This window comes from Apus apus, chromosome 3 (assembly GCF_020740795.1).
Source record: "Apus apus isolate bApuApu2 chromosome 3, bApuApu2.pri.cur, whole genome shotgun sequence".
In the NCBI taxonomy this organism is placed as follows: domain Eukaryota; kingdom Metazoa; phylum Chordata; class Aves; order Apodiformes; family Apodidae; genus Apus; species Apus apus.
In genome coordinates, this window is record NC_067284.1 from 43373391 (window position 1) to 43386190 (window position 12800).

Here is a 12800-nt window from a genome sequence, read left to right on the forward strand (position 1 = left end):
AGGAATGGTGGAAAGGAGTGCTTGAGCAGTTTGAATGCATCAAGTTATTTGTGGCATGCGATTTTATCTCCAGAGGATGCTGTCTTTCGTCTGAGAGCATTCAGTGGAGACTCCTGCATTCCTTTGCACCTCTGCAGCCTTTACAGCACAGGTCTCTGAACAACTACACTGACTGCCAGGGCAGTGTGGTTTTGAATGCACGTGCATGCCAGCTGTGCCGACTCGGGGAGAAGCTGGGCATCACAGCACATGGACAGACTTGAGTTCATCAAGTCTGCTGTGCATGCAGTGCAAAGTCAGTCTGTACCTACACAGTGGCTGCTTGTTCGGGATTTTAGGACGTGCTGCCATAGTTGATGGTCTCATTTGGCTGAAACATGCGCAAGATCCCAGCCAGGCATATGTTATCCTGAAATTTTACTGCAGAAGAATAGTAAAGTAGAATGAAGGACCTTTTGAGGGAAAATGTTAGCCTTAAAGGTGTGGCACATAGAGATAATGTTCCTATGAGGTAATTGGACTAGATGATCATTGTAGGTCCCTTCCAGTGGAGACTCTATACTACTGAGGAAGAAAAGAAAATAAAGGGGCTAGAGAAAAAGGGCCATTGGAGAATATCAGGACATTAACTAATAAGTCTTTATTATGGGAGCTAAAAGACCCATTCCTGTGAGCCGCCTTAACGTTGAGTTCATCCATTCCGTTGTGCTGCCCAGGCGTCAAGCCATCCAGGCAGAGCAGTGCTTGGAGTGTCCGTACATTGTAAACACCGCGTTCAGTTTCTTTTCTTTCTACCCCCTCTAGTCAGAAGCTTTTGTGTAAAGCTTACATTGAGATCACTAAGAGCCTTTGATGTCTGCAAATATTTTTCAGGACAAAGACTTCTGTGTCTTCCTCCTGCCACATCATGTACCAGAGTTCTACCTGCTCCGGAGTTTTGTTCGAGTTGTCCCTTTCTGTACTTCCAAAGTTGGTCATGAGCTTTATGTGTTCCACCGTGCAGGATTGCTGAAGTGAGTCATGTCTCTTGTGACACAGATTATGTGCTCTGAGCTACTTGTATGGAATATACCAGCATCATCCAGCCTACCACCAGATGGATATTCCTTTGCAATCTCAGAATAAGCTGATATTCTCAACAGTATGGCACAACACCTTGCAAAAATGGTAGCTTGAGTCCCCAGAACAGTATAGTGGAATAGCACAGGACTTGCCTGGAGCAATTAGGAGCAGAGCTAAGTGGCTTATTCTTTACCAGCATTACTGCAGCTGTCTTGCTTCCTGTTCTGGAGTGAGTCCTAAGCCTGCTCAGATGTATCTCCACATAGCTTTATACTAGACAGTGGAGAAATAGCCTTATATTTTCAGTGAAATAAAGAAGTCAGTAACATGACTTTTAATGAAGCAAAAATGATATAATGAAAAATTAAAAACAAGCAGTCTTCAGAGTGCCAGTATTTATATGCAGTTTCCTTTAAGTAAAAACAAGAACTGCAACAAGAGGATTAATTTAAAATCTGCATGTACAGTACTAACTTAATGAAGATGAACATTGGTATGGACAAGTAGGTTCTTAAATCATGTTCTTGTGGACCAAGATGAGCATTTTGCCATTTGGACTTGAGTCAGGTTGTGTGACATTGGTACTTGGAAGCCTGGTGTAGATTGGATTCTTGGAAACACGGTATCACTCTCTTAAGAGAAATGTAGTAATGCATTTCTGGAACATGCCGAACACAGCAGTAACTTCATTGCTGACTGTCTATTTTATATAATTTATCCTTTATTTTTTGTGTTGAATAATTTATTTCATACCTTTCAATTTCTGTGATACTCTAAATGCTTCTGTAGCCTGTAATACTGGTGAGCTGAGACAGAAAACATCTCTTGTTGTGACTTCTGTTACTTAGTATGAATTTTCCAATGCTTTGTTTGTGTAATAAGCCTATGTTAGCCCAAACACCAAGCTTAAATTGTGGCACAGTTAGAGATTTTCCTTTTTTTGGTCTTATTGTAGCTAAATACCATGTGGTTTCAGATAAATACTTCTGTTTTAATTGCATACTTAATCACCTTTGATGGTATACAAATAGCTCATGCAAGAACTGGCCAGCTACTGTTGGACCTGTGCAGAAGCTTTTCACTCTGGGATGAAAGTGGGCTTCTGTGTACTGTGGAAGAATCCAGCTGGCGGAAGAGAAAGCCGCTGGAGTAATTCCTGTTAATCTCAGTCACAGCTGTTCAGTAATCCACCAGTAGGATTGGTAGCCATACGTCCTCCTGTGGTTTTGGTCAAAATTAAACTTGTTATCAAGGTTTTTTAAAAAACCCTTACAATTCTGATTAAATTGTGTGTATTCCAAATTATAGCAGCCCTTCCATGAAAACAGAATAGGGTCATTAGTAGCATTTTCCAAAGCCCCCTGCAGCTGTGGGGAAAGCAAGGAAAAATAGCCATTCATTGAGGTTCAGGATCAGAAAAGCTATGGGAGAAACCAGATGAAGCTTTTGGGAAGCTTCTGAAGAAGAAAAAAGTCAGTGCACAACAGCAGATGCACTCTTAGATGAAACTGAAATATAAAAAAGTAAAAGATCAATGTATTGTACTTGCACCAAGGGCTTTTGAAAGGCATGTGAGTGAAAAGGAAGTCACAGAAAATGGATTAGATGAAAAACAGGGATAAGAAGATGGGAATATGAAGACATGAAAAGGCAAAATCAGAAGAGGCACAGGCACAAAATGAGATACTGATTAGTAAAGGTTGTAAAAGGAATAAGAAGTGTTAAGTACACAAAAAGCAAGAGTGCAGCAAATGGAAGTATAGGTCTGCTTCTTAACAGTGAAGGAGAAAAAAAATAACAGATGACAAGGCATAGGCTGAAATGCTTAATGGATACTTTCCCTCAATTTTCACTAAAAAGCATAATAATAATAATAGCATCCTGGTCTTTGAGCAGTCAAAGGAATTGGGCATCTAGAATGAGTTAATTCATTGCTGGAAGAGAAATGAGCACAGACCTTGGGTAGTCTTTCCTACTATTTCATACTCCCAGTGGATCTGGTGGTTTTGTATATTTTTAAAAAGATTTTCAATTTTTTACATGTCCTGTTTTTACTCATATTAGAAATGTAGTTCATTATTGGTGCAACTGCCTTCTCTTGGACATGGGTGAAGAGAAAAACTCACGTGCTGGGCTCACTGGAGTGGCAGGGAAATAGCACCACACTCATGGGTTGCAGAGTGAACCGTACTGATGATCTTGCTGACCACCATCCTCATCCCTTTGTTTGATCTTCCAATTAACTGCTTGTGAAAATGTGTTACCTAATGTGGAAACTAAGCTGATGCTCACTTGCAAGTTCAAGATTAGTTTGTAGTTCAGTAACCAAATGTATGCTTTCAAGCACTCAAATTATCAAGTTGAACGCAATCACTGAGATTGAGCTGTGAAAGCTCCCGAAACATACCAGGCATTTTGTAGGTTTGTTTTGGGAGCAACTAGCGCTATTCCTTGAAACAGTATTGCACAAAGTCAATCTCACTGTGACTTAGGCTGAAGAATATAGCACATACAAGTGTAAATTGGAAACAAGAACAGGAATTATACTACATGAGTTGCAAGTTTTTTAGCTGTGGGGGAAAGAACTTAATTCTTGGAACATAAGTTGTAATTCAGCTCCTTGACCAGCAGCACTCTGTAAGTCTTTACTGTCTGAGCCTGGGTTAACCAGGAAGGGTCGATGCCTGTAACAGACAACATGAGAGTTCCATGGCTACTGTAGACTGTCACTGTGAAGTAAATTTTTTTCATGATTAGTGGGTGGAAAGATGTTTTATAACAGAGTGTTCACACTAGGTAAGTGCCAAGATATTCCTGTCTGTAGTGAACATGCTGCTGGCTGTGTATGTTGCATAGACTTTTTTATACCATGTCACTGTTATATGATTACAAATTGGCAAACTTGTGTTTATCAAAGGCTTTTTATCCATGTAAGTTTATCTTCATGTGTTACCATTTGAAGAGCTGAGGCCTAACACAAATGTTAGTGATTTGTTCTTGTTGGAGAAATTGATGTTACTGCCTTCCTTTCGTACCATATCTAAGGATGACAGTTGGCTCTGTTGGGTTTGTTGTGGGGTTTTTTTTTTCTCTCTTCTTTTTTTCTCTTTTTCTTATATTTCTCTGATTCTTTCTTTTCTCTTTTCCCTGTGTATGTCAGTGTACAGTTACAGATTCTACTTTCATTTTAAAAGATTTTTTGCCTCCTTTCTCTGCTGGCTCTTACTTACAAGAAGATTAGGTGATAAATGTGGTTATAGCTAGACATTGCTTTGTGGGATTGGGCTTTTGGTGCAGGACTGAGTGCTTAGTAGCAGTTAAAGGAGCATTCTTGACTTGTCTGAAGTAGATGTTTTGTGATCTTTTATGTTACCATGCAACAAGTTAATATACATTTGGAATAACAGTCATATAGCAATCAACTTCAACTTCTAAAAGATGTGTGCTCAGTGCTTGTGGAAGGAGTGTTGTCATAAGCATGGGAATTCTCTTTGATTTGTTGTAGAATGAACTTTTACTCACTTTTCCCTTTTTTTTTTTTTTTTTTTACAGGTCATTTAATGTAAGAAAGGCAACAACCAATGACCTGGTTGGTGTTAAAATGCTCGTTAAAACCCTTAGCTTGAATGAAAGTATGTTGAATGACTTAGAAATATTTATTCTGGCTCGCAGGGATCCAGTAAGTATTTGTTGCAAATATACTGCCAAGAGTATGGATAAGTACTGGTAAAAAGCACACAGAATTAATAACACTGCGCTAAACTGGGATACTATGTATGTGGTATAGAGGTACTCAAGGCAGTGCCAACAGTCAGTGTAAGTTTTATTGAGCCTGACTTGATTGTCAATCGGACTTGTGGCCTTTAACAGCTGCCCTCCTCTTTGGAGACTCCACAGATGCAGGGACAGAAGAAGGCTGGATACATTTGTTGGCCACCCGCAGCCTGATTTGCATAGTTGCTCATTCTTGCACACATATCTAGTTGTGTAATGAACATGTACTTGAGTTTCATCACATGACGGGATCTCTTTCTCCTTTCAATGATGTGGCCAGATGGATGCCCATCAGACAATAGGGAACATCAGCATTTTGTTGTGCGGTGGAAAATGCGACATAGACAACAAGCAAAGCATTATAATTACCAATCATACAGCTGTAGAGAAATCCTTCTTATACAACTGTTTGTTGTTTTTTCTTTCTCTAAGATCAGAATTTAACCCAGGACAAAATTAGTGGCTGAGCTTAAGTACTCCTGTAGCACGTAGATCCAAACTGAAGCTTCATTTCAGTCAAGTTCTGCATGGTTGAAAGTCCAGCCATAGACACTAGAAGGAGTGGTTATTTTAGGATAGTGTGTAGAATGTACACTGGGCAGAAAGTATTTTAACTGTGATTGTGTGATGAAGTACACAGTTACAATTTAAAAGATCATGAATGACATGGGAAATGTACATATGTTGATTTTGCCTTGCAGGATGGGACCCCGGTACAGGCTTTTGTAGCGGAAGTTTTGGATCAAATAGTTGGCATTTCTGTCATTAGAGATGAAATGGTAAATTCTCTTTCTGTGCTGTATGAAAGCAGTAATGTTTAGTCCTCAACACTAAAGGCTGAGTTTTGTGCTTGCCACTATATGTGTACCTAACAAAATATATGTAAAACTGTAAAAAGTACTGCTTCTATAAACTTCCTTTCTCTCTTTCCTGACTAGACTGCATGATTTCCCTTCTTATAGGTCATAACTGACACACAGATGAAAAAAAATCTTCTTATTATTTGCAAGCTGCTGATGTGTTCTGAAAGTGGGCCTTCCATAACTCTCTTTGGTTCTTTAGCACAAAGCCATCCTGCCTTTAAATACGTTTAGATTCACCTGTTTCGGCTCCTAATTTCCAAAGTCAATAAGCAGCATTGCCACCTGTACTGCAAAGAGTAGTAATTTTCCTTCTAGATGTACTTTTTTTTTCTCCAACAATAGATTCTGAGGTGTTACGAATCACACACTTCACTTCGAAACAAATAAAAAGTATTATCTCTAAGGAGCACCAAAAAAAAGACAATGTTTCACATTGTTGTGGTAAATGTTCTTTAGGGTTACTTTTGTAGCATTCTGCTATGACTGAGAAGGAAGATTTTAGATTGTTCAGCAGCTGAAATGCTCAGTTTTTTAAATAGTCACTTCTGTTTTCAAAAATAAATCTTAATTGCTTGAGGAGCATTGAAATAAGAGGATATAGCAATTTCTCTTGAGTATATAAATGTGTAAAAATCTCAACTTGTCACTTGGCTTGTTGGAGGTCATTTCTTACCCAGCTCTTCTCTGTAGTATTCCCCTTTCTCAGTTTTAGTTTTGTGAGAAGACAGGCTCAGCTTCTCTGTCTTGAACTCAGCAAACCAGAGTGTTTTGTTGTTGTTGTTGTTTTTTTCCCTTCCATGAATATCTGTAAACCTGTATCAGACATGGTTGTGAAAGTGTCACATATGCATTCCTTGTAAATAAATGTGGGCAGGCTGCAAGAATAGATGTTGATACAATGAAAAGATTTTCAAGAAAAATATATTCAGCCAGTGTGCTTGAATAGAGAAAACCTTTCAAAGGCACATTAATTTCAGTATTCTAATTCAGTTCCTTAACTAGCAGAAAACAACTCATTGTCATTTGCTAAAATATTGTAAATGCAGCTATTTCACCACAGCTGATTTCCAAATTCTTATATTCCAGGATATTGAGTATATTCGATCACATTACAACATTGAAGATTTTATTAATTTTAATCTCTACCAGCAAGAGGAACATGGACATCTTTACCACTTTGTCTTAAATCCTATATTTCATCACTATGCAAAACACTTTCTAAAAGAGATTCTTCGCTTGGGCCACAAATCTTCTCTTTACTATCCTATTTATCCACAGTATGTGGAAGGCAAGGTAAGGAGAAAGTTATTTGTATTTCTTACAATACGTACTGTCACCATTGCTCACTTTGTATCTCTCTTTGCTTCTGTGAATGACTGTAAGCAGGAATTTTCTTAGCTGCAGGAAATTGTACTTTCTTTATTTCTTGCATGATGCAGCCTGCACTCATGGATGTACTGCTGCACAGCAGGGTCAGTCCATAGATCTCAGTAGTGCATGTGAGTCCATGCATATACCCAGTATGCGCAGCAGGCGTGTGGAGTGTGCTTGGCCTTGGCTCTTTACCGAGTCTGTGAAGAGACTCTTCCTAGGGGGTGGCTCCTTCTGACCCAGGTCACTCTTTGCAAATGTCTGTTTATCAATTGAATTCAGAGAATCCTAGGGCAACTGTTCCCAGAATGCAGTTAGATGTCTGAAGTTAGACGCACGAGTATGTTGCCCTGGGAGCAGCACAGCAGAGGAATCATTTGTTTGCTGCCTCCTCACTTGATTCTGAGAGGAGCATATCTGCTTCTTAACCCACGTTGGTTCATGTGTTGCTGTTGCCGTGTGCACGTGTCAGCCCCCTCCATAACTGTGCTGCAGGTCTGATATTCAAGTGGCAGCCCTGTCCTGTCTGTTCCCAATATATCAGTTCTAAGATGGAGTAGGAAGTATCCAGTACTTCCACTGCTGCCAACATTAGGACCTCATGTCTGAGTTGTAAGCTATAGTTTTGGTTTGACTTAATTTCTTTCCCTTGTTTTGGATGTGTATGTGAAGAAATAAGAAACTCTCAACTCATCAACTGAGGGGGCCAACATAATAGTTTTCATTTAATTGTTCTTAACATGTTAATATATCTGGGATATCTTTGTCACTAGTAGATCAGTCACCAGTCACGTTTAAATGACAAGGTATAAAGTGCGTATCCTATCTTTATATTCAACAACAATTTGTATTTCCTGTAATAGTTTAATAATAGAACCTGGTGAAGTTGTACTGTCCCACATACCACCACTCAGCTACATGATTAATTTTGAGAGGTACCAGTATTTGTTTAGGTTCAGGACTAAATGGAGGGCAGGGAAGAAAAAAATAATTATGTCACTGGGCATGACGAAGCATGAATATGTTATATTAATAACACATACAGGTGGTTTATGGTAAATCTTCTAAAGTGATTTTGGTACCCTAGACTGTGTTTCATCAAAAGTCAGTGGGACCTAGGCACCTCATTTTCATTGAAAATGCAACTTGTCTTTCTGCGAGTGTCAGAGGAGAACCATAAGAACCTAATGCTATGTGAGAAAATAAATTCCTGAGAAGAACACGATTTGTAGAAGCAAAATAAAAGATTATTTAAAAAATACTCATGTATGTGTCTTGTCACCAATCTCATGTCAGAAAAGGGAACACAAGGTAACATTTTCAAACCTGTCGACTCATTGATGTGTAGCCATCTAGAGTTACTATCTGGCCCAGCCTAATCACCTGGGCTCCTGCCAGCATTAGTGGAGCAAACACAGTGCATCCAGGGGGCAGTTCATCCATCGATCATAACTACCTATCTTAGGATGGAAAGAATTGCCCTCTGGAGACATTCATCTCTAACTCGGGTGGTGTCTGCATGGCTAGATAGAGTAAGCAGCTGGCTTTCAGATGGCAGCTGAGATGAATTCTGTCCTCTGTGACCTAGGTGTTTTTGAAATCACCACCGTCTTTAACACAGAAATTTTGCCAGGTTAGACATGGGTACATTTTCAGAAGGATGTGCACTTTTGTGGAGTTTTAAGTCTCTTCTTGAGGAACCAATGTCCTTGTGTAGCATTATGTCCTCAGATTCTTAAGAGGCACTTAGAAAAATGCAGTTTAATGGGATGGGAAAGTTAAATCTTACTAATGATTCCAGTTCGGTCTATTTCCAGGCTACAGAAGTCCTTTAAGTTACTTTAGTTCATCATTGCTTTCTAGTAGGTGGTAAATGTGATATTTTACTCAGCTCTCAATATAGTGACATCAAGTTTTTTCAATATTTGTGGATGGAACAGTTCTTTAGTGTAATTTAGTTTGCATTAATGTTCATTTCCTATTTCCTGTAATCCTCTTATTTATTTTTTCCCTTTCATGTCATAAATTATGACAGAGCCAGTCATGCTGTAATAAACAGAATACAGCTTTTTTCTAATGATCCATGCTATTCACATTAGCATTAGGGTTTTTGTTCACTTCTAGTTTATGCCAGTTTATTAACATTTATCACTTGGATGAAATTGACATTTTAGTTGGTATAGAATTTCTATATAAATTCATAACCATTCTTTGCCAAACAAGCAAAGGTTAGCACTAAGCAGATAACATAGCTTAATGAGGTCAAATCAAGCTGATTCATGATCGCTATGGAGAAAAATATCCTCCTGGGGAAAATACTTGTGCTGAAAAATCCCATAAACCAAACCACTTGTTTATCTGTCATTCCCACAGAGATAGTAATGTAATTACTCTCGTAATTATCTTCATTAGTGTCAGGAATTATCTGCAATTCATTCCTCTGCTCTGAGTATGTTTGTTTGTTTGCTGATTTTTCTCTCAGATTTAGCCAACAGAGTAAGAATTTTGTATTTGCACAGCCATACAACAGACATCTGTGATGCACTGTTCTGACATTCTCTCTGCTGAAATATGGATCGCTGTCTTTCAGTTTCAGAATCCCTGTGCCCATTCCCTGACATCTGCCCTTCATTACATGGTTCCCGTGCGACCACGACGACAGATTGTCTATCCTCTGGAAGAGCTTGGCATAAACGCTCCATCAGAGCAGGTCTCCAAGGATCAGGTGGGTAACAGAAGCAGCAGCAGGCAGGAGGCGCAGTGCCAGCTACTGCAGGGATTGGCAGATGGGATGGCATTACCATCTTAGTGTTGATAGGTTGCTTCTTAATTACATGGAACATGATGTCCATACCCTTACAGCCCCAGCTTTGCTTCTGCACAACCATCACTTCTTCTAAGCTCGAATTTCAAAGGCATTGCAGACAGCGATCACTGAACATACTGAACATTTGAACAGTATTTTTTAATGATGCTACTTTCAAACTCCCAACACATTCTGAATGCTGTGACTTACTGTATAGCCATTCCTCCTGGTAAGTTTGTTTAGGTATTATGCTCTGAAAATGCAAAAACAAAAAATAAAAGATAATGTCATGCTTCTGACTATTTCTGTAGAAATTGCTTAAGTAAATTTTATTTTTCAGTCCCAAAGTCACGTTTCTGCCATGCATAGGATACCTTCAAAGAACACTTCAAAATATCAGGAATTATTTAACATCAAAAGAAAATATTATTTTCATTACCAAACAGTTCTTAATTGCAAAGCACTCATGCAGTTTGGAGGTTCTAAACTAAAAGTCTCTGAAAATTTCAATTGCTTATACCTTATTCTTACTTACACCTTATTCTGTCTTACACTAAATTTGATGTGAAGATGGTTCCTCACAAGACTAACTAGCAAAGCTGAAATACTAGGAAAAATTCCATTTAGTGATGGATACTCTCAATAGGTATCTGTAATTTCCTAAAGAAACATAATTAGTGAGCTTTATGTCTGTCTACTGACTTCCAGTTGGCTGAGATGGGCTCCCATATAATATTTTTAGTGCTGTCCTTTTCACAGTTAATCAGCACTTTTTGGCATCCAAAACTCTTAATTAGGAAGCAGTTGGCAAAGCAAAATCCAGAACATGGCTGAAGCCTTTCGTCTGAGTTGGGCTTTGTTGAACATCTTCCCTCAACCTGCACACCCCTGCCTTCCTCTTCTCTGCATAATAAACTATCTGATGCTGTTCTTTAAACTACTTCCTTTGTTATCTTTAAAATGAACTATTGCTTTTTCACAAGAAGAGGTCATCTTAGTGATTTTGTTGGATCTGGAAAATCACAAACTTGCTATGTTTGAGAGATGTGCAAATCTGTTGTTTGCTCCACTCCCAGGTTCTTCCTCAGGATTTCTGAGAGCTGCGGGTAGTGAGATAATTGGTTAAAATTTCCAAAGTTTAATGAATTTCTATTTTTTAAAATGTGCAACATGCTGAGGAAAAAAAAAAAAAGAAAAAAAAAAAAAAAAGGCTGGCTGCTGTATAAGTATCTATGCATAGGCACTGGCATTAATTATAGTTTTTTGACAGACTGTGTTCTACCAAAACTGACATCTGGGGTTGATCCCTTGGTGGTAACTTGAGGATAAAGCTAGTCTGCTGCTGCTGCCTGTAGTTTTCTGAAATACCAATAATTTGAAACCATATGAAGCTAAATTGACTCTTCTGTTGAGTGAATGAAATGACCTTTGGCCACCATATGTTGTGAAACCTTCCTAATTTAAGAGGTAACCTACCATAGGGAGCTGAACGTACTTGGGAAAGTAAGAAGCTCATGCTGCTTTCAGATCTTGGATGTATTGTTAGCTCTGGTAAAAGCCAGGCATGAGGCATTTGCTCTCTCTCTACTCTGATTTTTCAGAAAGGAAGATTGATCCCCATCAACAATCCTGTCTTCCCTGCAAAATGCTGCAGCTAAGTTGCAAATAAAATGAGGTGTATTTTACAAAAATAATCCAAATTAAGTAGGTACAAAATTACCATGCTTCTATCTTTTCATAGCAAACAAAAGGCCTACTCAGACACTGTAAACAGAAACACATGATCTGTGCTGCAAAGAGCAAAATATCCCACCAAGGAGTTAGATGTGACATCTCTGCAAAATGGAAAGGCTGAGAATTGCCACCTTTAAAAATACTGTGAGACAAGGTGAGGCACGTTTTGATCACAGAAGATGCTAGCAGGCTAGGAAGTGAGGTAAAAGAGAGATGGAAAAACAATGTCATAAGGAAAGCACGGAGAAGAAAGGGAGAAGAATGAAAGACAGACAAAGAGGCTGGAATAGAGATTAGTGGGAAGTTGTCTGAGGCAAGCACCTGGATAGCAGTAAGGAGAAAATGCCTGCTGTTGCTTTGTTACAGTGGTTTCAAACAAGACAGCAACAGGCTCTTGCAGGTTTTTAAAAGCTTTGGGCAAGCAGAGATTCCAAGTAGCTGAGACTGCTCCTCAGTTTTTTATCACACTTCCTTACTCTAGGCTCACCAGGCTTGTTTTAGCCAAGGGGGCTTTGCATTCTCCTATTAAAAAGCACTTCTTTCTGATATTAACCTATGCCCGCTTTGGTCCTGATGGCTGGAGGATGGGTTGTCATCATAATTCTTGTTTTAGATTGCTCTGCAATGATGGCAGGATTTTTTCACGTAAACTACAATACAAAGACTGTACATGGATATAAATTTTAGAAATGTAAAATTTTCATTTGACTGCCTGTCCTAATTAATTGCTTGAGTATCTATCACTTATCATGGAGATAATTGTAATTAAGTTCTTGCTTTGATACCCACAAGATGCCTCTTGATATCTAGCCATCAACATCTGCTTCTCATCTACTGCTTTTTCAGCTGCTTTCCTCTTGTTCCAGCCTTTTTTGAGCCCTCACTCTCTTTTCTTGCTACAAAATTTATTTTTCACCAGTAACAGCTTGGGGCTTAGCAGCTCAGCCATTCAGTGTCTAAGCACAGCTCTTGATTTGTGCATATATATCTCTGTAGGCCATTAGTGGCTTAGTATCTTAAAGAGAGTGCACAGTGGGAGCCCTGGGGCTCAATCAGTTTGTGTATCTCTTTAATACGTTCCAGCCTGCTTGTGAGCATGAAGAGATTCACTCATAAATATTGACCCAGTACAGATAACTCAACCAGGACCCAGAAGAACTCTTTCTCGTTTCCTTCCTCCAAAGCCAGAA

General features: G+C 38.9%; 1 protein-coding gene across 4 annotated transcripts in view; it reads left to right on the plus strand.

The window, feature by feature from the left end:
• The window catches only part of CFAP61 (cilia and flagella associated protein 61), a 115119-nt gene that overhangs the window by 25577 nt on the left and 76742 nt on the right, over positions 1-12800 (plus strand). For 2 of the 4 annotated variants that reach the window (XM_051614319.1, XM_051614321.1), the window contains exons 12-16: positions 874-1013; positions 4615-4741; positions 5538-5615; positions 6786-6992; positions 9661-9795. In XM_051614319.1, coding sequence (XP_051470279.1) covers positions 874-1013; positions 4615-4741; positions 5538-5615; positions 6786-6992; positions 9661-9795 — 687 coding nt within the window. The remainder of the gene's footprint in view (positions 1-873; positions 1014-4614; positions 4742-5537; positions 5616-6785; positions 6993-9660; positions 9796-12800) is intronic. The other 2 variants (XM_051614320.1, XM_051614322.1) reach the window with 2 other exon arrangements.